Below are 24,118 nucleotides of genomic sequence, written 5' to 3'. Positions count from 1 at the left end.
AAGTATATATTAAAGAAAATATTAAACAGATATTAACACATTCTTTTAAGTAACAAAGTATACTTTTGCATCAATTAGTCGGGTTTAGAGTGTCCCTTCCAACTCCTTGACAAAATGACACCCATTACATCTTTTTCTCCAAATAATTAGAGACACTAGAGTGAAACCCAATACATCTTTTTCTCCAAATAATTTCCAGCACCATTTCATAATTCTTCTCAAATTCATTTGCTGTTCACAAGAGCAGACAATGAAATACGACATGCTATTCATGCGTTGCTTTTGCTAATAAATTTGTTAAAAGATTTCAAAATACTCTCATAACATAAGCAGTTGCAGCTTCAATAAGCATTTCTCAGCCACTGCTCTGGGCAGTCATGCATCTATTCTATTGACTTCAAACTTCGGCCATTGGTGAACAATTAATAACCACTTATCTGTGTCTTTCAAAAGTAGACACAGCTTTTACTTGTTTGTAACTTTATAAAATGTTCTGGTGCTTCCAGTTACATTCCCATCAATATCTGTTAAATCAGTTTGGATGGTGATATGCTACAACATACACAAGCAGGTTCCTTGATAAGTAATACATGTTTCAGATATCGGAATGCAAGATTTCTACTTATACCACTTGACTGTGAAGAAAATCCTGTTGTAAATGCAGAACTGTTATTCACGAAGCCAACGTCTTAACTTTCTGGTCTTCCACAACTTCATTTTTAGTAGTGCAAAATTGCATGATCTTGTTCATCCACAAGTTAAACGCTTTCATCCATGAAGTCTTCTAGTTCCTTGTCATTGTCCATGAGGTCATTGTATGTTTCAAGATATGCTTCCTCACCTTCGTCCTAATAAAGTACGTGAAGTCAGCACATCATCCGCATTCTTGAAGAAAAAAGTTCTTTTTTTGTGTGTGAACACTTGAAGAAAAATACATAATTTTTATGGCAGGTTGATTCATAGAGCATGACAAAAGACTGCACTTAGTCACCAAAATGGGAGGAACATAAATACTAACCTCAAGGTCCTCATCAGACGAATAAGCTCCATCCAGCCTTGAGTACAATTTCTCGTCACCTGTTTCCTTGGCTGCCTCCATTTGTTCCTGAAAATAGTTGTCCATCAAATACCTCAAATGTGACCATTCATTCTATCACTGGAATTACTTACTATAGAGATGGACATGTTACCAGTTCAGATTTCAGCATCTCAATCCTCTGCTGCAAATCTGAGATGTGATGATTGAGTGCCTAAATTTTATTTTTGAGACACAAAAAAATAAAAATAAAACATCAACATCAACAAAGGGCAAAAAGATAGTTTTTAGAATCAAGTTGAATATTTTTTTTTGAAAGAAGTTACCTCACGTCTTTGAAGCTCAATGGAACGAGCTAATGCTTGTCTTCTGGTCAACAGATTTTTGGGTTTCAACGAAGTTGGTCGGAGATAGTTTTTCCCACGGTATAGAATTATACAATATCCTTTGGTTGTTTTATCCAAAGAGACCAAGATCCCTCCGCTCTCAGCCTCAAGAGATATTGCAATGTGCTTCACTTGGGGGAAACTCTTGCCTTTGACTAGTATCTTCACCAGCTCCCGGTACTTCCAATGTAAGTGCATGTTCTCTATTGTCCCATCATAAACACCTCTCCTCCCTGGAGGGAAATACATAGACACAAGCATGAGATTTTAACAATACTCTCAGGAGAGCAACGAAGGATAAAGAAAATTGCAATTTCCAGAGCAGCAGAGTACCTAGAAGCAAGAACGGTTTCATACTAAGACCTATTTTACGAAAGAGAAACCGCTCTTCATCTGTAATTGTTTCTAAATCGGTTGGGAGCTCCCTTGGGGTGAGAAAATTCTGCACTTTACATAAATCTTTCTCTGCCTTCATAACCTTTTCTTGTGCCTAATAAAAACCTCAGGTAAATATTTTGAGTAAGATATTACTCCATTCAGTAAACCAAATTGCATAAGCAAAAAGGAAACAAAAGAAAAAACATTCTTACATGAGCAAGTTTCCTCTCCAAGTATCGGACTAGAGAAACATGCCTAGACAATGCTTCAGCTCTCATCATCTTCTCTCTCTCCTCAATGCTTAGTTCACTTCCCCAACGAGATTTTGCCTCCACAGTTTCAGCTAGTGTACCTGCTACAAATGGTCTTTTAGCAATCTTACGCTTTGAAAGATTTAAGCCAGACACCCTCAACCGTGCTGCTTCTTCTTCTTCTTGCTTGAGCCTTGTTGATTGCTCCCTTTCTATTAATGCCTTTTTCATGTCCGGTGGTAAGAAGTCATTTCCCCTGTAGAACACAATATATTCCTTGTTCCTAGATAGAAGTGTTGCCCCTGTCAATCTCTACATTGTTGAGAGATGGAGCAGTTTTCAGCATATATGTAGAAAGAAAAAATTGTCAACAGTCCACAGCATCTTAATCAAAGTTCTACAAAAGATGCACTAATTTGTATAGGAAATTATTTACTTGAACATTAAGTATGCAAGTGCAACTCAACACTATTAAATGTAACAACACACACTTTATATAACAAATATTATTTTTTTACCCAACGAGAAAAAGGATAAAAAGAAAAACAACTAACTACTTTCAATTTACAATCTTTTCTCGCATGCTCAGCATGTGTCAACCTTCGAACATCTCATTTGGGTTAACAAAAAATGAAGGCATTTATCATCCTACATTAAGAGTTCATTACTAGTGTTTAATATTTGCCTTGTTGACCGTCTGAGCAAAAAGAAGATATCCTTGACATAATAATTTCAAGCCTCAAATCTTCAGTCTATGAATACTTAAACGATCTATAATTATCATTATCATCACCAGAGCATGTCCCAGTTATAGCTACTTGAATGAACTATTACACTGGACTTATATGTCTGCACCCTTTTGTTTATAGGCACCTCCAGAGGTTATCAGCAAAGAGCTCAAATGGTTATCCACATTCTTACAAGACTCAGCTTGTAATCCTAAAGTGACATGACAAGAGATCTAGATGAATGGTCGTAGAGCATGGCCAAGAACAAAATGAGACATACTCGAGTCTAATTTTGAACCAGCGATAGAAGAAAAAAGAACATAACAGGTGCAACCAAAGACTCGAAGACAACTATAGTCTGGAGGCCAGCTAGCAAGACAACAAATGTGAGAGTAACCTTTCAAGGTGGTAGTAGGCAACCTATTAATTAAACAGGCTATAGTAGAAAGGCAGATGGTCAAAGAAATCCATTAGGTTCCTATGTTTTCACTAAATAAGCTATTTTGTTGGGGAGTATGAGACAAGATCTCTTATGCACAAAACCATGTTCAAAAGAAAGATGGACACATCAACATGTTCTGTAAGGCAAGCACAAGTTGTGAGTACAACATATTAAGCCAATCCTGCATACCCAAATCAATAAGTTTGAAAGGAAAAAAAGAGTATGGACCTAAGCCTTTCTAGGTTAGCTGCACCCAGTTTTTAATCTAACCACTAAATTTGCATCGAATAACTTAAAGCTTGATTTTTTTATTCAACAATTATTTACTATCCTTGGGATTTCTGTTGGTGTTTATTTCAGTTTTTTTATCTTTATCAATTTTTAATGATAAATTGAATATAATGGTATTCTTGTAAATATAATAAGTAATGACCTTATTGTAAATAGCATAACTTGTTCAAAGAAGAAAAAGTTGGGTGCAGCAAAAGTTGGTTGGATCTGAGTCCAGCCTCCTTTCCCTCAAGTTAAAATTCTTTACTTGCATATTCTGAAGAACAAACCTCAATCATAAAAAACTGCTAGTGGAAACATATGATATGTACATACCTTAATTTCTTCAGCCATTCTCTCGTTACAAGTATTTGGAACACCACGTTTGATTGCTATCTTAGCAATGGCACTTTTTTCCCATAGCTTCGCAATAGCCACTGCTAGGCCTTCATGTTGCTTACTTCTACCTGAATCAAAGTTGAAAATTCAACTATGGACATGATTTGATCAATATAAAGTTACACAAACACATTAACCATAAACTTATGTTTGTACATGCATACGTACCTAGGGCAAAGTGGGGATGCATTGTTCTTGCAAATCTCCGCAAGAAGGTCATTTGCCTATTGTGAAGACAAGGTCTCATTCCATATGGAAGAAGCCTGAATGGAGGTTTATACCCAGGAACAACACGAGGAAGCAAATCTGCATCAACAGGCAAAGGATGGGGGCCTGACCAATCTTGATAACGAGGCCCAAGTTCCTCTAACAGGACTTCAATATCATTTATATCCATAGATTCTCCAGATGAGTCCTCAAAAGCTGTCACATGAGAAGTAGTAGATGCCTTAGTTGTTTTCACAGCATCAAACGACCCTTTTAGGGTCATCTGATCACTAGATGAATCTTCATCTTGCTTATGCCTTATTAGTTGCTGCTGCCTTGTTACATCATCGCCACTATGATTTTGAGAATGCTTTCTATATGATTGCACACAAGGCAGATTATATGTCATCCCCCGGTATATAACTACTGAACTTCCAGATCTCCAGATCACCAAACCTCCAGTTTTTTTCTAGTGACAAAATAGATGAATCAACAGATATTTCATCCAAGTGTTAGAGCAGTACTAACAGAGCTAAAGCAGTCTACTTTGGGTTCAGGAACTAAGACATGAAGGCACGATATACTAAGAATCTAGTTCTCACAGTAACACCAATACCAGATGAAGTTTAAGATGAGGGTGTATACACTTACCTCCAAAGTTTCATGCGTTCTCTTCATGTTAACTGCTGTTGGCCCTTCAAATTTGATCTTTACCACCTCCTCAGTCTTCCACTTGTCATTAATTTCATCCAGAACAGTCTGTGTAATCCCAGTCACTCCGACCTTCACCCTTTCTTTCATTCTAAGAGCAACATTCTGCAGCCTCCGCAATTCGGATTCTGGGATTGTTACCTCAGCTAATTCAGTGTTGCTCTTGCGCCTCTCTCCCTCTAAGCTTCCCTTTCGCTCCCATGGAAGCTGAATAGTGTGGCTCATAATATCACCCTTTCTCTCGTTAGGTTGTTCCTTCCCTGAAAAAGCATGAGCAACTGGAAATTTACCAACACTGCAATCAGCATTACTCCTTTGTTCTTCACCAACGATCTTCAATTCCTCTAACATCGTTCCAACAATGCTCGTTGTTTCTTTCTCGTCGATGTCACCACCATCCACTCGATTAGCCTCATTAGTACATTTAGCTTCCGAACCAGTATGAATGTTTCTCTGTTTGCTTCCATGATCCCAAGGAGCCAAACTAACAATGTTTGTAAGAGAGGGATTTACGTTTTGGGTTACTCCACTGGAGCTGCTGATTTCTCCGTTTGGGAATCTAATGGGAAGAGGAGTTTGAACAGATGGGGGAGTCGACTGTGAATATGTTCCCACACTACGAGACTCTTGCCAGGGGAATTTCGTTCTCTGTGAAGCGGCTTTCTTTGACCAATGCTCACGAGTTATCTCGTAGAAGTTGGGTCTGAGCTTTTTCTTCTTCTTTCCGATTTTAGGATTGGAGTGTTCCGCCCTTTGTCGGTTTTCAAGATCGAGTCCAAGCGTTAGGGAGGGTACAAAAGCTTCGAGCTTGGAGGAGTTAAAAGCGGTAGTCAAAGAAAACTTAGAATTGGCTAGAGGAAGATAGTTTGGAGAAGCAGGGCATTGGGATAAGATATGAGGGAAAGGGTTGAGCGCAGTTTGAGGATAGACCGCCATGATTGTGAAATTACACCGAATGTTGGGAAACGAAGCTCGTCTGGAGTAAGAAAGGGGTGATCAATGACATGAAATGAAATACTGTCCGGTGAAGATTTGCTAAGATGATCGCATGCTGGAAGAGGTTACTGGGTTGTGAGTTGTGACTCAGTCTGTCTTGCCCCGATAAAAATCAAGAAATACGAATAAAGCTAATTTAATCAATGAGATTGGTATTTTTTAAATTAATGAAATGGCCTTTTTGTTCTTAGGTTATGTTTGGAACACCCAAAGTGGAATAATAATAATAATAATAATAATAATAATAATAATAATAATAATAATAAAATAAAAAAAGGTTTATTGTATCTTGTTTTGATGTTCATAAAAAATGAGTGAGAAAATGGAACAAAAATATAGTTTCTATTGTTTGGATACGAGTTAAAAATAATAAATAATAAATAATAATATTTTAAAATTTTGATGATTAAGATTTTCTACTAAACAACAAAAAATAAATTTTTTTTCCTTTTTTTTTCTTTTTTATTTTATTTTCTATGGGTACCAAACAACCCCTTAAAGTCATGATGTTTGTTTTATTATACCTATAATAATACCTTTAGTTTTAGTTGAGAAAAGTGTAAAATGGGAACAGTTTAAGTTTATGGTCATTCCATTTATGTTTGATGGTTAGATTAAAATTTGGGTGATGAGCAAAATCGAATTTGAACTCTTGGTAGGTTTAGGTTCTGCTTGAACTATGATAACCAAGTTTGAATTCGGGCTCAACCTCAACTCCAATAAAACTTATAAGTTCGAGTTTGACTCGAGTTAGACTCAATGCAAAATCCTAAAATGACAACTGCACCTTGTACACGAAAGTCAAAGCTATTGTCCTCTATTACTGTCAATAGCGTTTATTCCATTAGCAAACAATAACATTAGATGTTGAATAACCCAAAAGGGTTGAATGATCGATCTTCTCTGAGGTTTGAGGTAAATAAGGGCAACTATAAACCAACTAAAAAAAGAATTAACGAGATCAATTAGAGAAAAGGGTATTTTCGTAAAAAAAAATATATGCTAACAAGTCAACTCATGAGCTAACAAACCGAACTTGGAAAATCTAGAGTTTAGCTTAGTTATATACTTAACGAGTCTTATTTCAAGTAAAAAACAAACTGAGCTGAATATTTTTCAATTCGATCTCGAACGGCTTGGTGCCACCCTGTAGGTAGGATCTATGAGGATAATGGTGATCAAGCCATGACCTACTAAGAAGCATGGCGCCTAGTACAACAACTTGCTCCTCTCTCCATAGTTGCAAGGAGAATAAACTGAAAAAAGAAAAACAAGTAGTAGAAGAGTTCAACACCAAAAGGAGAGAACAAGAAGAGGGGAGAAGGAGATAGAAAGTTAAGAAAACAAAGGAAAGAGAGAACAAAGATAAGGAATTCTCTCTTGTAGCTCCATGGCACTCATTTTTTAATTTAATAATTTATTTATTTATTTTATTTTAAAATTTACATCGAGCATAAAATCTTGTGGTATCGGACTCGAGATTCATACACTCGACGGCGAATAAGGGTTTCAAGGAATGGGTGTGATGTACATGCCGTCTTTCATCCACCAGTGTCCTCTCACTGATACTTCCTTGTTTCCTCTCCCTCCGCCGCAGCTTCCGACTGTGAGCAGCTGTACTTAAGCCTAAGATCTTGTGGTATGCTGGCGATGTTGTTAAAAGCAGACATTCTCCTATTTCCTCAATGCAAGCAATTGTTGCGTTTCATGTCAAATACATTATGGGTACTTAGTATGCTGTAGCGATTTCGTTTGTGGCGATGTTGTCACCCTTTGCTTCCAGTGCTGATTTCTGGTGGAATCTAATTGTTTATGTTGTCGTCATTTATGTAAAGTATTATGCCGTAGGTAGAGTATCTAATGGCAGAGGTGGACTTTAGCTACATCCTTACTACTATAGGTGATTTCACGTTAATTCTTGGGTTGAGGTGCATAGTGGATACAGAAGTGCACTCCCTTCATTTTCGTAAGCAAATGGAGTACCAGTCTGTTTTTATATATTGACTCATTTTATAGGAATGTCTGGCTCTTGCATTTCTCCGTCATAAGCCTCGATAGTTTAGCAGCCCATGGTTCTAGCAACCCATTGTAATTAAATGTTGTCTGTGAATTGTTGTACATTTACTTTCTAGAAGTTTATTTTGTGTAGTTGGCGGAGTTTCTATGTTTTATTTTCCATTTTCATTTTTGTTGTTTTTTATTCTAAAAGAGAAAAATATATTTATCTTTGAAAAAGGAGTTTCAGAGAGTAGGAGGAGGAGAACAAAAAAAGTCTGGTATTAGAAAGAAAGATTGCCTAATTACAACAGCGTTAGGCAGATAAGCAGGTACATGGTTATATAGTGCAGGCCATTTAATCATCTGGTGTTTGGTCATTTATGGAGGTCTGCAGTTTGCCTGAAGACCTCTTATCAACTTTCAAGGTCAGGAACACTTATGTATCATCAATGAGTAATGTTAGCCTAAACATCTTCTGCCAATAGAGGATCATTAAAAGTTTTGCAGGAAGAGCTCCCCCAGAGAAGAAACATGGCTTCAGTATTTGCAGCATATCTTGTTCCCAACAAACTAGAATCAGGGAGAAAACCCTTCATTGTTTTGAGCCAGCTTAACCTTACATGCTTGGTTTGTGTGAAATTCATGAATGTAGGAGCAAAATGAGAGAATGTGGGAGAAGAGAGAAAGAGCTGGAGAAAGAGATTCATGTTGAATTAGAAGAGGATGGTTTTAGGGTTCCCTCTTCTTTCTTCTATTTACAACATAAAATAGTGATACAAAAACAATAATGTCCTTGCTCTCATTACACCCTTAGAAATAAGATTCCATGAGAAAATACTTTCCTAAAAATCAAAATAAATAGAAATTACATATTCTAGGAGTTTGCTTTGCATTTTAGTGAATCTTTGTGGAGAAGTCATGATATTAGGTAGTATAGCTTAGGAAGCACACTTCCTTCAAAGTCTTTTTAGCGAATACTGACTATTTAGCCTCACACCATTTAAATGCATAGTGAGGAGGCCCCCAATTGGACCAAATTATTCCACTAGCAATGATCTTCACTCTGGTATATTGGTTTACTAAGCCCACAAGAAGGGGAACCAAGTCCAGCTAAAGTAAGAGGCATTTGGAGATGCTAGTGGCTCGAGGTTTAAGGCAGAAGGGAACTCTAAAATAGTCATTAGTTAATGTGCTACTCAACAGGACCCTCCTTGGTGCCATTGGCAACATTTTTTGTAAAATCCAGGATTTAACTGGAGGCATTGTTTGTAATTGGACTCGTGTTCCAATATCAACAAATAGTACTGCTGATTCTCTTGCTAGAGAGGGGTTACCTTCAAATCTCTCCTTGTAAGGGCCCCCCTCCTTGATGTTCTTGTTTGCCTTTTGGCTTTAATGAAAAGTGTTCTTTCTCAAAAAAAAAAAAAAAAAAGTCTAAGAGATTATTGTACCAAAATTTGGAATAACTATTAACCGATTCCATTCTGTTTAATAAACAATAAACAATAAACAATAAACAATAAACAATAAACAATCTATTTAAAAAAAACAATAAACAGGTAAAATTACCTGATTGTCTAATTGGGTAATTTTTTTATTCCATTTCCATTCTGTTTAATAAATGGTAATAATATATTGGTTAAACAAGGAAATTGACTCCTTGATAAAGGTCTGAGATATGACATACTCCTGAAAACTGTTTTCAAGTAACAAAATTTATCCTTTTCTTCTCTCCTTCTTGTTGCACTTTAATGGAAAACAAAACCTTTCATAGGCCCATTGAATTCGAGATTTAGTGAAAGGGAAGGTTGAGGGTTGTTAGAACTTTAACTTGCATCAGCAACTTGTTTATTTACATATTGACTTGTCTTGTTTGAAGTAGGCAACAATAACATAACATGTAAGTATTGCAACTAAATAAATGCCTAAAACATTAAAATTGCATTATCATCATATTAGTGAAGTGTGCAGAAACTATATGAAGTTTATTTTCACTCTAAGGGTCCCAAAAGATTGCCTTGCCATTAGCTCCCATTGGATGACACCTCAATGGTGAAAAGTCAGGCAATTCTGGCGTTAAAACTTGAACAAGAGTCTGAAAAAAAATTTGACATTGAAATTAGAGTGGGAATGCTTCCAACTCTGGGTAGAATGAAAAATATAAGATAATATATCCAGCTGTTGCATGAGATGTATTATGAAACCTGTCATGGTGAATTAAATCTAATAGTAACTGTTTTTGACGAATGATCTGGGACAGGAATCCTGCTTCATCTCTGTTCTTCAGCAACGTTCCCTTATACCTCTATTCCCTCCTATGGAATCAACACCCTTTGAGCTTTCAATAGGGAAGCCAACAGAGAGGGTGAAACAAACAGAACAAAAGATAGGAATGAGAAGGAAGAAGATTTTCGACGAGCAAGAGATCAGTCCCTCGAGAATTTGTAATTAATTCATGGTACTGCTTACATAGTTTGATCCCATGGCTCTAATCCTAATCCTAGTGGGTGGGTATAACACTGACAATCCTCATCCACTTCCTCACAGAAGAGTCCTAGTTCTACCCTGACTTCACATATTCAAACAACTATAAAAAAACTATCATTACTTTTTTTTTTTGAAAGAATGGCTGCAATCAGATGATGCTAGGACTTCAGGTTGCTCACTAATTTCAGCCATCTGTGAAGTCCTTTTTATTTGTTTGTGCCTCCCATAGACAATGTGACTGAACTCTTGCAGTATCTGCCGTTTTGTTGCAATTGTAGTGTGTCCTGCCTGTGGGTTGGAATTTTACTCTTCAGGATTGGACAATGATGACCCAGCAACTCAGCCAAGGAGCTATCCAATTGGTATTGCTCTTGCCTTAACTTTTTTTCTTACAATTCTGTCGTCTGTTCAAAAATCGTCGGTTAACTTTTTTTTGTTTTTTTGTTTTTTGACAATGTCAAAAATGCTATTGTACAAAGGAGTTGTCTGATGGTCCAAAATGAATGTTTTCTGGAACTTTTAAGCTCTGACTGGATAAGACATAGTGGTGGCAAGCACTGGGGCCTTTTTGGATGTAATTATCCAATTGTATTGGTCTAACACTTAACCGGTGTCTTTCTTTATCTGGTCATGCAAAGCTTCATCTGGTAATCTACTCCTTTTTGATGAATCTTCTATTCTGCTGTCTTAGAAGTAACGATAATGTTTCATGTTATTCTTTTTTTTTGGATAAAGATATTGCATTAGGAAGCAAAAGAATTAGGCAGAGATTCCAAAAAGAAAGAACTTGGAAGAGCCAAGGCTAGAGATTAGGAGAGATGAACAAAAGGGGACCATGTTAGCTATCTTATTAGTGAAGCAGACCAAAATTTTTGCTGGGCTTCAAACTGATATGATTTGAAAAATTATTGAGGAGCCAAGTTAAACCACAAAATAGCAAGGGACAAAATTGCCTATAACTAGGTCTTGCCAGATTCTTCTACTTCCAACTGAGAAAATTGCCAAGTAGTTATCTGCTTGGGGTGTGTGAATCTAGGACAAGAAGAGGAGAATGTCGTTCACATCTTTGATTTCATCAAAGTTGTGGTCCTCATGAGGGTGAGAGTTGCTATTGATACTGCTAACGTTCATGGTGGAACCTTTTTTTTTTATAATAATGAGAAAAAGCATTCAATAATGGGCTCAAAAGAGCATAGGTACAAGATGAGATACTCAAGGACCATGGCTAAGCTTAATGGACAGCAAACAGCCACAAAAAAAAAAAAAAAAAAAAAAAAAGGAAAAGAGTCATAATGGGAATGAGCTACTGTTAGCGAGGTATTGTCGAGTAGCTTCCTCTCAAGCTAGAGGGCCCACAATATTATTGGCAGACTAGGAGTGAACTGCCAAGTGATGATCCAGTAACTATGTATGTCCTCAATCTCATTAAAGTTCATATAATTCTCCCCTTGCGGAGGATGCCAATGACACATTTTTTTGTCACTCTCTTGCATCTGCCTGGCACAGATCTAACAGAATTAACTCTCTACAAATCTAGGGGCAGTTAACTTCTGATAAGTCTGTTAGTACTAATGAGATTTTGAGTTTTTACTCAAGACTTTATTCTGAGGAGTGCAACAGCAGACCTAGTCTTCTCAATCTTCCTTTGAAGTGTCTGACTGATGACCAGCGTGGCAATCTTGAAGCTCATTCACCATGCATGAGATCGAAATGGCTGTTATGCAGATGCCTCTTGATAAGGCACCAGGGCCTGGTGGCTTCAACAGGGAGTTTTTTCGAATGGCTTGGTGTTTCATAGCAAATGTTGTTAAACAAATGATGGAGGATTTCTGTTCAAATGGAATCAATATAGGATTCCTGATGCCTCCTTTATTGTGTGCTAGTTTTGAAGAAGGAGAACATGAAGTAAGTCTCTAACTTTTGGCCAATTAGTCTTGTCTCTGGTGCGTATAAGTTAATATTTAAGAGTGTTGGCTAATCGACTCAAGAAGCTTCTACAGCATATCATTAGTAAATCTCAATTATAAAAGGGAGATTCATTCTGGATGCTGCAAATGGAGGACCATGAGGTGATAGATTGTTTCAAGAGGAGCTCTTGACCATGGATAATCCTTTAACTAGACTTAGAGATAGAATTAGATTCGAGTATGTTGGAGTTACTTAGACTCTTTGCTAGATGGAATGGGGTTTAGAGATAACTGGAGGAAATGGATTCAAAGCTGCATCTCCTCTGCCCTCTATTCGGTGGTTATTGTGTGTGGGTACTTCCAAGGTTCTGTAGGACCACACCAAGGGGATCCCATCTCCCCCCTATTATTTAACATTGTAGCTGAAGGTCTCACTTGTCTTTTTTGTCTTGCACACGAAGTACACTGGTTGAAGCCACTATTCAATGATGGTGGACTTGGCAACCCCATCGTCCAATTCTCTGATGACACCATCGTCTTTGGTGATGGTACTGCAAAGGAGATTATCAGGATTAAGGCATTGCTCTGCATATTCGAGCTTGTTTTTGGAGAAAAGATCAATTGGAGGGAAATGGCTTTATACGGCTTCAACATACCTCAACAACAATTGGATGAAATGGTTCGAAAGTTAGGCTGTAGTGCTGGTACTTTTTCTGGTACTTATCTGGGATTTCCTCTATTCGGTGGTCACATGAGAGAACTCTCTGCAACCCAGTTCCATAGAAGCTACACACTTGATTATCCACCTGGAAACGCCGCCTTATATCAAAGGCAGGCTGGTAGGCAGATGCTTCTCAAGTCATGTTTTGCTGGTATTCTTGCTTATTTTCTCTCTTTTGTTCACTGTCCTGCGAGCATGGCTAACACAAAGAAGTTTATGAAGAACTTTCTATTGAAAGGATTAAAAGAAGAATCAAACATCACCTAGTGAAATGGGCAGAGGTCCGTAGACCTAAGGAGGGTAGCTTGAGAAAACGATAAATAAGGAATTTCAATGCTGCGCCACCAAAAAATGGTGCTGGAAACTAAACAACTACCCTGATCTTCCTTGGATTCCTGTTGTAATCAAGACTATGAGGAACACTTGAGCACCGGTACTTATGTGGAGGTTCCTAGAGTCAGCTGTCTTGTATATGGCAATATATTTCTCACCACTTTCAATTATTCAATCAACACATCACATTCCAGCCTTGTGATAGGTGATGATGGGATTTCTGGTCCGACTATTGGTTGGGCACTTCACCACTCAGGATCCAATACCCACTACTCTATAATCTGGTTTATGATAAAAAAAAATCCTGTCAAATCTCAATTTTGCCATTGGATTCCAAGGTGTCAACTAGCATGCTCTCTTTAGAAGAGACTTGGATGATGTCGGGGCTATTGAGATCTTCTACTTGCTTTTGGATCTTGATGCGATATATCTCTAGTCTTTTGATCCTGATAGGATGATGTGGTGCCCTTCTACTGAAGGAACATGTTGTTTCATCCTCTTATGTCTTGACTAGTAATCCTCCATTTGCTAGTGCTATTGCAGCCTTTGCTTGGCTTCTTCCTTGCTTGCCGAAGTTAAAATTTTCATCTGGAGTGTCCATCTTGGGAAGATTCTCACCCGAGAACCTTTTGAGAAGAGGCTCTTTTCTCCCAAGTAGCTTGTGCTCTCTATGCACTTTATCCAAGGAGACAATCGATCTTCTTCCTCTTCCTTGTGTCTACACTTGGATAGTGCTGCTATTTCTTTGGGCTGTTTGACATATCCTTCCACAACCAGATCATTTAATGATTTCATGAATATCTCCTTAGGAAGGCTATTTTCAATTTCCTTAGGAAAGCGATGTTGGCTTATTTTCCTCGGGGAATTTGGTTTGAATATAACCAAGGTGCTTTGTCCAGAAATCTTCACCTTAGACGGTGATGGCTGACAGAGTTCTTTCTCGGCTGATACTTGGCTTTGCTCCTGAGACATCTTTGAGGAGATTATTGATGGATTGTTTAAAGAAGTAGGTGTTAGTCTAGGTGGCTTCTCAAGAGGGGGTTGAATTGAGATTTAAGATTAAAACTCTTAACATTCATGTAAAGTGCAATCAAAATAAATAATAAGTACACAATCATAGAATACAATGATTTTTTTTTCTTGATATTCCCCTATTGGTAGTCACCGCCTAAGAATCTTTACTCGGGAAAATTCCATTAATTGCTCTATTAGTTGGAAAATAAAAAGATATTTTAGGCTCTCTTTAAACCACATGTAATATCTAAATTACACAATTGATCTCTCCTCAAGAGATTCAATACAATTAGTTTCGACTCCTATGGGTACTCTCTTTTTAGATTTCAGACTCTAAAATGCCAATTGTTCTAGCTTTAAAGTACTAGCAAACTTCTAAAAAGAAAGTATAAAAATACAAAAGAAAATCAAACTTAGAATTTTCTTTTTGGAGAGATTGTCCTTCTTCAAGCGAGATCCAAGACTTTAAAACTTTAAGCACGAGATATGAGATGTATAGGAGTTTGATTGAACTAATGAATGCAAAAAGAGTGAAGAGAAAAGGAAGATTTGGACAATTTTAAGGTTTTTCTCTTCTAGAAGGTAAAATAAGAATTTTAAGCTCAAAATAATTTTTTCTGAGGTTTGGTATGCCAATATAAGCTCAACTTTTGATCCTCTATGAGTTTGAGGGCTTATTTATAAGTTTTCCAGCTAAACTAGCCGTTTTTGCCTGTGAGTAAAAAATTGTAAAAATTGTTAATCTATCACGGGAAAGGTAGAATCAATCAACCATGTATAATGGCTATATTTTTTAGGTTCCTTAGGCCTATTGATCGATCACGCATCAATCAACAAGTTTTCAACCTTTCAAAAAACCCATTGATCAAATTTTGTATGATTGATCATGTTGGATCAATGATAGACCATAATTTATACATTATTGCAAACAACATTCTAGATGATAGATCTTTCACAGGTAATGATCAATCATGACATATGCCAATGTACTATTTTAACATATAAGCATGATATAGGTTATTCTAAGGTTTTGCCATTGTAAAACATTTATATACATTTGGATAAAGTATGGTTTAAAATATTTCATGCCCTAAAACTTCATAACACAAATTTGTTTAAAAATTTGAATCTGTTTACATAACTAAAATTATTGAGATTTTCTAATGATGCTTGATCTCTAGTTTTCAAATCTTTGTTCATATTTTTTGCAAGATAAAAACTAAAATAATCTTTTCAAATTATTTTTAAAATTAAAAAAATCTTAAATCGATAATGTAAGGAATTAATTACATTATAAATTTTTTAAAATAATTACTAAACAAAATTTATATTTTTTATTATATTAAATAGAAGTTAATGAAATGTGTAAGATTTTTAAAACCAGAAATTAATGTATTTAAAATATTTTTAAATTACAAAATAACTTAAATCAATTATAAAAGAAAAATGGGAGAAAAAAGATACTCCAACGTGACATGTTGATTGTGTGTCATGTTGACATGTTGTTCACTTGTTTGATGATGTGGTGTAGTGATAACGAGTTAGGTGACATGGCGTAAATTCTTTTGGTTGTAGGTGTGTGGCATGGTGATGTGGCACTACATAAGCTATCAAAGTTGACATGTTGTCTTGGACTGTACACGTACATTTGATCGGTCAAAGTAAGGTATTTTTTATATTAAGTTTGAGAATTAATTATTTTTGTTAATATTTATGGGTAATTTAGTAAAATTCCCTATTGTTAATTACTATCGAGAATATAGTTTTTTCAATTGGTTAATTTGGCAGGCAAAGTATAGGGTACAGGCCATCAAGAAGACCCTTCTTCGTCGAAGGAGAGGTCAACGGAGAGAGGAACAAAGTATGATGGATTTCATGGACGTGGAGATCACCCATGACGAGCTCTCTGAAGATGAGATGCTTGGCCAGGTTCTAGATCTTCTCCTTGTCGGATACAAAACTGCTTCAGTGATCATCGCAATTGCAGTGTGATTTCTTATTGATAGTCCCAAAGCGTCGAATGAACTGAGAGTAAGCAAGCTAGCTATCCAGTTTCTTGTCTGTGGGTGTACTAAATAATTTTATCTTTTGCTTCCTTTTATATTAGCTAGTGTTGTCTTCCTCTGTAGCTAGTATTAAAACACGAAGAAGGACAAGAGAAATAAAGATTGCTTTCTCAGCTGAATACTAAACAAACAATTTCATTACGGTGTGCGCCATGACCAGAGAAAAAAAGAAAATGAGAAAGACTAGATTGCATGAGCCGCCCAAACGCTCCCATCCAACTGAATTGAATGGACTTTGGCTGGACCACAGAAAACCACTTTCGGAAGGTGCTGGGATCATCTCCAACACATTCCGGCCGCTTTCTATTATCTAAACTACTCAATCCTTGCAGCCTTCTCCATCCGTAGTCGGAAACAAAATGATACTTTGGTCCTAGCGGCTTCTAAGCTTCTGGTTCATCCATGAGAGTATTTTTTTTTTTTTTTTTCTCATCTCAACGGTCATTCCCAGAGTATCGAGTTATCAGGTTCAAGAGATCTTGTCATGATCTCATGGGGGACCAACATGAGCCGTCTGCCGCTTCTATTCTTGACTAATAGCCATCAACTGTAAATTAGACGAAACCAATGACTGTGAAATGGGAATCTTCCCATCTGTTGGCAGCTCTTATGAGTAGTAAAAGGAAGAGAGCAGCAATCAAGCTGATCTCTCTACACGTACAGACTTTCCCCATCAATAACGATTAAACAATAAAAAGAGGTTTGATACTTGACTACCAAATTCAGTAGAAAGAAATTAAGAAAAAGTTCTCCTGTTTCTAAGCTCAGTCAAAGTCGACGTCTCAACTCTCAATCTCTTTTTATTCCTTCCGCAGCAAAAAGAATGCAAGACGTTAAACTAAAACTTACACGGGTACAAGCGAGGTAGGATCGCTCAAACACAGAACCATCTCGAAAAGAATGCTTAATTAATCTAAACGAGCTGTGGTTGGAGATGGAACTCTGTTTATTTGTCTCGTGAAGATCGCAATCTTTGAAAAGCTCTTCGGGAATGTTTCTGGTCAATATGGGCGCGCGACATGAGACCACTTCGCGGTCGAGATTGAAGCTGCTCTCTTGTCACGAAGCTGCGCCATCAGCTGCTCTGGTCATGGCTTCCTTGAAGGTCTGCTCCTCCCAGTCACAGGCCTACATCAAACACAATAGAATTAACCACATCGTTTCCCCTACGTGCCCAAAAGTTTCCTCTTGTTTATTTGACACGGAATCCTTGATGGGAAAGTTTTTCTCTATTTCTTCGGTAGACAAACCTTTCTTTCCCGAATGATAAGCCCAGATTCTCCGGTGTTGTCATGGAAATCCTTGGTTGGAAGGATAGTTATTACATGCTTCTCTAATTACAATTTTAAACTTTATGTTAGGTACAGTAGTAGGAGCAAAAAAAATTTATAGAACTTTGGCCAACCCAACTTAGACCTTAAAAAACTATTTATGCCACAAAGGAAGCTCACATCGAAGGTGAATGTTGAATGTTAGAATAGTTAAGATTAAAAGGATCATGTTCTTATTATTTGGGAATAAGTTTCCCAATCATTTGAACCAACCTTAGCAATAGCGAATGGAGACAAATCAAACAAACAAATCAAACAGAAATATAAAAGATGATGCAATTTAAAACATATCTTGCTGTAGATATAGAATAAAAGCTTGAATTCGTTATCTGATTGCTCACCAGTAATGTTTCCCCCGTCCCCTGACGGAAAACAATTACGAAGCCAAGAACTACACAGACAAAAAATATTTTCTTTTTTTTTCGTGATTTAAACCAAAAGCCATGTCTACTCATGAGATTATCATCAACAGAAACAATGGCTCAGAACTAAACTAATTCTCTAATCATTATCTGATTATGCAGTACTAGTGATCGGCAAGCAGATAATGAACTGAAGTTTGATGCATAATCTGTGTAGAATATATACGATTTTAGTTTCTGAAAAATGTGTGTCCTCACCTTAATTCTTAATCTTATGGTGGTTCGGTGGAAGGAATTCGATTCCCGCAGTTGTGTTCCTGCTTCCACTGATATCACTGCCACATTGTTCATCTGTTTCAAGGGCTGGAGTAAGCGAATGACCAAATCTATCAAGTTGCAAACGTCTTCCCTTACGGTGACTTGCAGTTCGATTTCTCGCTCCTCTGATGATGACTCTGAGGCTGCGATGATCTCTACTTGAACTCTTTCGTTCCCAATTGCAACCTCTTCCGCTGCTTCTTTGGAAGGCTCAAGGCGTGCTTGAAGAGAAGTGTATTTCTTCTTGAGCTCAGAAACTTCGGCCTTCAGAGATCCTAGGGTTTCTATAGCACTGGACAGCACTGATGCTTTGTGTTTCTAATATAAGATTAAAGACAAACTGGAGTTAGTAAGATTGCTAGTCCCTTCGTTAAGGAAAATATATAGTTTCAGTTACATACGTGAAGCGGTTGATCATATAATGCCACCCTGTAAACCAATATTAATCGTGACCTTACCTTGATTCCTGGAGGAAGTAGTCCCCTGAGCATATTAAAATACTCGTTAAGCTTTTCTCTTCTCTTTCGCTCCGAGATCATGTGGTGCAACTGATTCGCTGTTGGTCGAGTTTCCTGCACGGGAGCCTCAATTGTCGATCTGGGGATGCTTCTCAAGAAGGCAAAGACTCGCTTCAACATGTTGTGTCTCTGTAAACTGGTCTTCACTTGGTCTGTCGCTCGAAGAGCAGCCATGTAAGGCCTGAAGGGTCCAGTTCTCTGGTGTGTCCTTGATGGGTTGGTTTGATATGAAGAGGAAGAAGACGATGAGGAAGAGATAATAGCGAGTATGGCTCTTGTCATGGCGGCATCATCACTCGCTGGACTCGGTAACTGGACGTTGCGGTTTCGGGCATAGGCTTGCATGGAATGCTGATGTGGTATCATGGTGAAAGTTGGTCTCGTTGCTTCCTGGATTGGAGTTTCATTGAGGGGATTCGGGAGATAAGAAGCTGTGGTCGGGATGCTGAAAATGAGAGACGAATTCTCGGGGCTTCCCATCGAGAGCGACATCAAAGAAGAGGATGAAGAAGAGGGTCGGCTCTGAGTGGATTGGGGAAGCTCCCCTACTTGCGACTGCTGGATAATCTCCGTAAGCAAATTCGTTATCTCCATTTGCAGATTCATCTGCAGATGGAAACCCAGAAACGAATTTTATTTAAAAAACTCGAGAATTAATGGGAAGAAAATTAGACAATTGATAAGCTCATACATTTCTTGGAGTGGATATCCCCAGCTCGATCTCCCCACTTCTGCAACCCAAGAATGCGACGACCTGTCCCACATAAAAGGAAGAAATTAGCACAAAATAAGGTAAGGCAACGAAAGACCCTCTAACCCTAATTCGAGATGCATCTGTTATCTGACCTTAATTCTTGCTTCCTGAAACAAGTCAGAGAACATTAAATCAGCATTAATCCTACATCGGAAAAGCTTACAACAGCATTATATATTCAACTTCAGTTTCCAAACAGCAGCAGTGACTCCAGTCTGTCTACCTGATAGAACTGCCGTTGTGTTTCAATAGCAGCCAAGCTGAAAAGCTCTGAATCCCTCAACTCTAGGTAAGGCAACCCTTCCTTGGAAACGTACCCAGGAACAAAGCTACAAGAGTTGGGATCCAAATCAACTAAACACTATACATCCAAAAAAAAAAACTAGGTCATGATCAGATGATCAAAGAACAAACTGAGCTTACCCAGTTCGGATGTCGCACACAGCTCCCCTGAAGGCATTGAACAGGCGATAAACAAGATCTTCAGAGACCGAGGAACCCCGCTGATCAGTCCCCTCCTCGTTATACCATCCATCTTTGCATATTAAAAAGCTGTAATTAACATAAAGCCATATGTCAAGAAAAGATCGCCAAACCCAATGGAAAAACATATTTACTGAAGATGAAGAGCTTTTTACTTGGACGAATGAGACGAGTAAGACCATAAACAAATGTAGGAACAACCGAGGAATCTGCCGATGACGCGCAGGAGAGCCGCTCTTGCCTCATCCTCCAAGAAGAAGATATAGTCCATGAAGATGTATCAGAGAGTTCCAGTGTATTCTTCTAATTGATGATTAGAAATCGTGGAGCCCTTTCTTCCCCCTCTTCACGTTAGGTTCATTTTGCGCACTATCTGTGAGATACGAACAGAGAAGTTTAATGGCGGGCAGGCCGCAGAAAAAGGTCGAAGACAAAAGTGTGAAACCCATAAAAGCCATGAGAAGAAACAGAAGGGATTGGAAATGTATGCGAGATGGCCAATCTACGAAAAGTAGCCGTCAAAGTCTTCACCCGGGAGGATTTGAAAATGGTAAGAGGAGGCACAGCGACATCGAGTCGTTTTCTTTCGTTAAAAAGTGTGCTCACTTCCCATTAATATTTACAGATGGTGCCACTACCCTTGACTCGACGGCTTGACAGACCCCGTGAGCTTTCTTAGCAGGGGTGCACCCGGTACAAATGTTAGGTACCCTTACGTGGCAATAACATTGCTAATAACGTTGCAGCATATCCGAACCCTCCCTTTGGAACCTTAAAATATGATATTATATGTGCCATATTTTATGTAGCCTTCTCTCACATCTAGACAATAAGGAGCCACTAAAAGAATCCTGCTAAACATGTTTAGCACAACCTCATGTTTAGCACGATTCTTTTGTTGTTATTCTTATGGTCATCCTTAATTCGCCCTTATTGCATTGGAACGAAGTAAAAAATCATCCAAGTGACCATTCCATGTTGGGAATCCAGACTAAAATCCTCTTTGGAAAATACTACATGTGATTTTACTATGGATATTAGATGAGAAATGTTCTCTCAAGGTACGAAAATAATAAAACTCCAGTTTAGGTAGATTTAAATTAATCCAACCTAGGTCTAACCAACATAATTTGATTAAAGACTTAGGCAGTTCAAACGATTAATGTGTGGGACTCATCATTGCTTCAACTATGATAGTCCAACTAGACCTCTTGAGTGGGAAAAACTTTACATAGAAAAATGAAAAGAAAAATAGATGAGTTATAAAGTTAGTAATAGATCTCTTAAGTGGTTAGTCATTTTAGAATAGAACTGAACTTAACTCAATATGGTATCAAAACAGGTTGTGTGTGTTAGTCGTGGCCCGATGTATATGTTAAAAGATATTCACGTGTGTAGAGGTGACATGACTAGTAAATAAGGAGAATTTCATTAGAGATAACATAAAATTATAATTATGCAAGCTAGTGTATGTCCTCTTATGTCTTTTTCTTTTTGAAGCATATAACCATAATAGCATTGTAGTCATTATAAACACCTTCCCACAACTATAAGTATAGCCTCAAGGTATGGTGTAGAGCATCCAAACCTCTTTCTCTTGGCTCAAATTCGTTCATACAACTCTCTCTCTTTTTCTCTTCCTTCTCTCCTCTCTCACAAGAGCTAGAGTTCCTCTTTTATTTCCTTCCTTTGAGATCTCTTGTATTTATGTGTTGTCCCTAGAAGAGCAAGAATTCCTCTTTTCTCTCCTTCCCTTGAAGATGTTCATAAAAGAATTATTTTTTTTATCTCCGTTTTGAGTCATACTTGGTCAAATTTGTTTTATTTTAGTACTACCACTATAACCTCCTTCTTATTACAGTGGTGGTTATTTTCTCTTCCTTTAATTCCCAATTACTCATTTACTCGATTTTCTTTCTCCTACCATCATTTTTTTACTTTCATTTACCTCTTAGGCTAACCCCTTGGTGTGTTGATTTAGTTGGTCTTTTTTTATTTTTATAAATGGATGTTTTAAGTCCATTGAGACTTTTTTATTGGTACCATTTGGGTTTTTATTGCCATATTCTAAGTGATAGGCATTACCCTCTGTAGTGATTATTATCACTATTTTGATTGAAATTCTTTAAAGTTGGTTTCAACTCATATTTTATCACCTTTTTTTTTTTTACTTTTTCAGAGTATGTATCAGATTGAATACTTATCCTTGGGATACCTTGATGGAGGAGATAATTACTACAATTTTTTTTTTTTTTTGTTTCACCCTGCTTGAAGAGGAGAATAGAAGGAAAAGTCGAAGGATAAGATTGGAAGTTGAGTATTGTAGTGGTTGCACCTCATTTCGAATAGAAATATGGGTGTTGTTATTATTTGAGAAGAAGAAACATAAGTACAAATAAAGAATTCTACGTATTGTGGTAATCAAATTTTATGTGACTAGAATATCCAAATAAGGGGGAGAACAAGATGAAGACTACAAACAATATGTGAGCAAGATGAATCAAAACAAGGCAAACAAAATTTCTTTTTCAAGCACACAAGTTTCTTGACCAAGATTATTTGCAAGTGAAATTACAAACATCGGCTTGAGGGGGGAGTGTTAAAAAACACTCACACGTGTAGGGGTGGCATGGCTAATAAATAAAGAGAACTTTCATAGACATGCCATAGAATTGTAATTATGCAAACTAGTGTATGTCATCTTAAGAGCATTTTAGTCATTATAAATATTTTCCGACAACTATAAGTATAACTTTAAGGCATGGGATAGAGCATTAAAAAATGATCAAAGTATCTACTAGAAGGGAAATAAAACTATTTCAATAATACATTCAACCTGAATAGGTAATCGGTTAATATCCATAGCTATTTCCAGTGTAAAGAAACGTGCACACTAGGGTTAATGGGTAATCAGTTAAAAAAATTGAGAAAAGAGTTTTTATGAACCTTCCTTCCATGTTCGAGTTAATCGTCAAATCCTACTAGTTTACTATTTTGGTCGGTTTTTCGTCTAGCAGGCTCAAAGAATGGAGCATTGACTAGATAATTAAATAAAGGACGGATTGTCCAAAACACAGAGTCTCTCTCTCATTCCTGTCTTCTTCCGATGGAACTATCGTAGACGAAACAGATGCTCTTTTCGATGACAATGGTGGCGTTTATGATGTTGACAATGATGGTCCGGTCGTCGTAACGTTCCACATTCCTACTCCCGAAGGTGTCCCGCGGGCAAGGCTTAATTAATGGAAGTGGATGCACTGATGCCTGCATGTCTTATTCTGGGGAGGAAGCTGAAGCTGACGAGCTCGGTTCTTGGTCTCCAGAAATGAAGCGAGACGAAAGAAGCAGAGAAATACAGGCATCGTTTTAGAAAAGCGACGCCAGGCAGGTAGTCTTTTCCCCTCTCAGATTCTTTCCGCATTCCGCAAGAAATTTCGTCTCTGACTACCTTTTTTTTTTTCTTCTTTTTTGGCTGGGTTTCTCTGCAACCGAATTAGCTGCGAATATATGCAATGAACCGGCCGCGTTCTGCGCCATGTAAGCTTTAAATCGAGTTGATTTTTCTCTTTTTTGGAACTACGACTTCTGAGGGTGTTTCTTCTTGTTCAAATAACAGTCAACAGGCCTGAGCTGTTACTGGTCTCATGGCTTCAGACCTCCATGACTCTTCCCAATCAAGTCAATTGCCTTGGGTCAATTGAATGGGATGTGTTCGTTTCTCTTCACTCATCTCCTTGATTGTTTTATCTACTCAGTTTACGAAGTCTTTCAAACCGACAATTTTGTGGTTGGCCTTCAATCGCGCAGGAGGTGGCCATTGGCCACCACACAGGTCCAGCTTTTTCCCCCCACAGGATTAATCTTTCCAAGTGTGAAGTCATAAAATAAAAAAATGGTAAGAGCCGTAAGAAATTATCTCTTAACTTTTTCTTTCAAGGGCATGCCCAGGTGACTAGGTTTAAAATGGAGTGAGAAATTGAAGTAAAGAACAATAAACTAGCCAACAAAGTCACCGATGGCTA

At 37.6% G+C, this 24,118-nt stretch overlaps 2 protein-coding genes and 1 long non-coding RNA gene across 3 annotated transcripts; 1 reads left to right on the top strand and 2 right to left on the bottom strand.

Moving 5' to 3' along the window:
• Window positions 1-78: 78 nt before the first annotated feature.
• LOC137945720 (CRM-domain containing factor CFM3, chloroplastic/mitochondrial) lies at window positions 79-5,744 on the bottom strand. The gene is made up of 9 exons (XM_068791709.1): window positions 4,749-5,744; window positions 4,059-4,566; window positions 3,828-3,958; window positions 2,013-2,363; window positions 1,756-1,912; window positions 1,363-1,655; window positions 1,191-1,250; window positions 1,019-1,105; window positions 79-848 (listed from the first exon to the last, which is right to left on the bottom strand). The coding sequence occupies exons 1-9, from the start codon at window positions 5,742-5,744 to the stop codon at window positions 759-761; spliced, it is 2,673 nt and encodes an 890-aa protein (XP_068647810.1). The 3' UTR covers window positions 79-758.
• Window positions 5,745-7,217: 1,473 nt separating this feature from the next.
• LOC137947034 (uncharacterized) lies at window positions 7,218-15,918 on the top strand. Its single transcript, XR_011111105.1, has 3 exons — window positions 7,218-7,443; window positions 10,568-10,651; window positions 15,840-15,918. It is a non-coding gene; the product is annotated as an uncharacterized lncRNA (long non-coding RNA).
• Window positions 15,919-17,389: 1,471 nt separating this feature from the next.
• LOC137946749 (putative transcription factor bHLH041) lies at window positions 17,390-20,367 on the bottom strand. The gene is made up of 8 exons (XM_068793057.1): window positions 20,252-20,367; window positions 20,057-20,165; window positions 19,837-19,974; window positions 19,706-19,720; window positions 19,551-19,613; window positions 18,800-19,465; window positions 18,282-18,659; window positions 17,390-17,458 (listed from the first exon to the last, which is right to left on the bottom strand). The coding sequence occupies exons 1-8, from the start codon at window positions 20,365-20,367 to the stop codon at window positions 17,390-17,392; spliced, it is 1,554 nt and encodes a 517-aa protein (XP_068649158.1).
• Between the last annotated feature and the right edge of the window lie 3,751 nt (window positions 20,368-24,118).

Source organism: Aristolochia californica, unplaced genomic scaffold, assembly GCF_029961685.1.
Source record: "Aristolochia californica isolate CCGP_79_NKW_82.1479 unplaced genomic scaffold, dmAriCali1.0.hap1 SCAF_12, whole genome shotgun sequence".
NCBI classification, from domain to species: Eukaryota; Viridiplantae; Streptophyta; class Magnoliopsida; order Piperales; family Aristolochiaceae; genus Aristolochia; species Aristolochia californica.
This window is presented reverse-complemented; position numbering and strand designations above follow the sequence as displayed.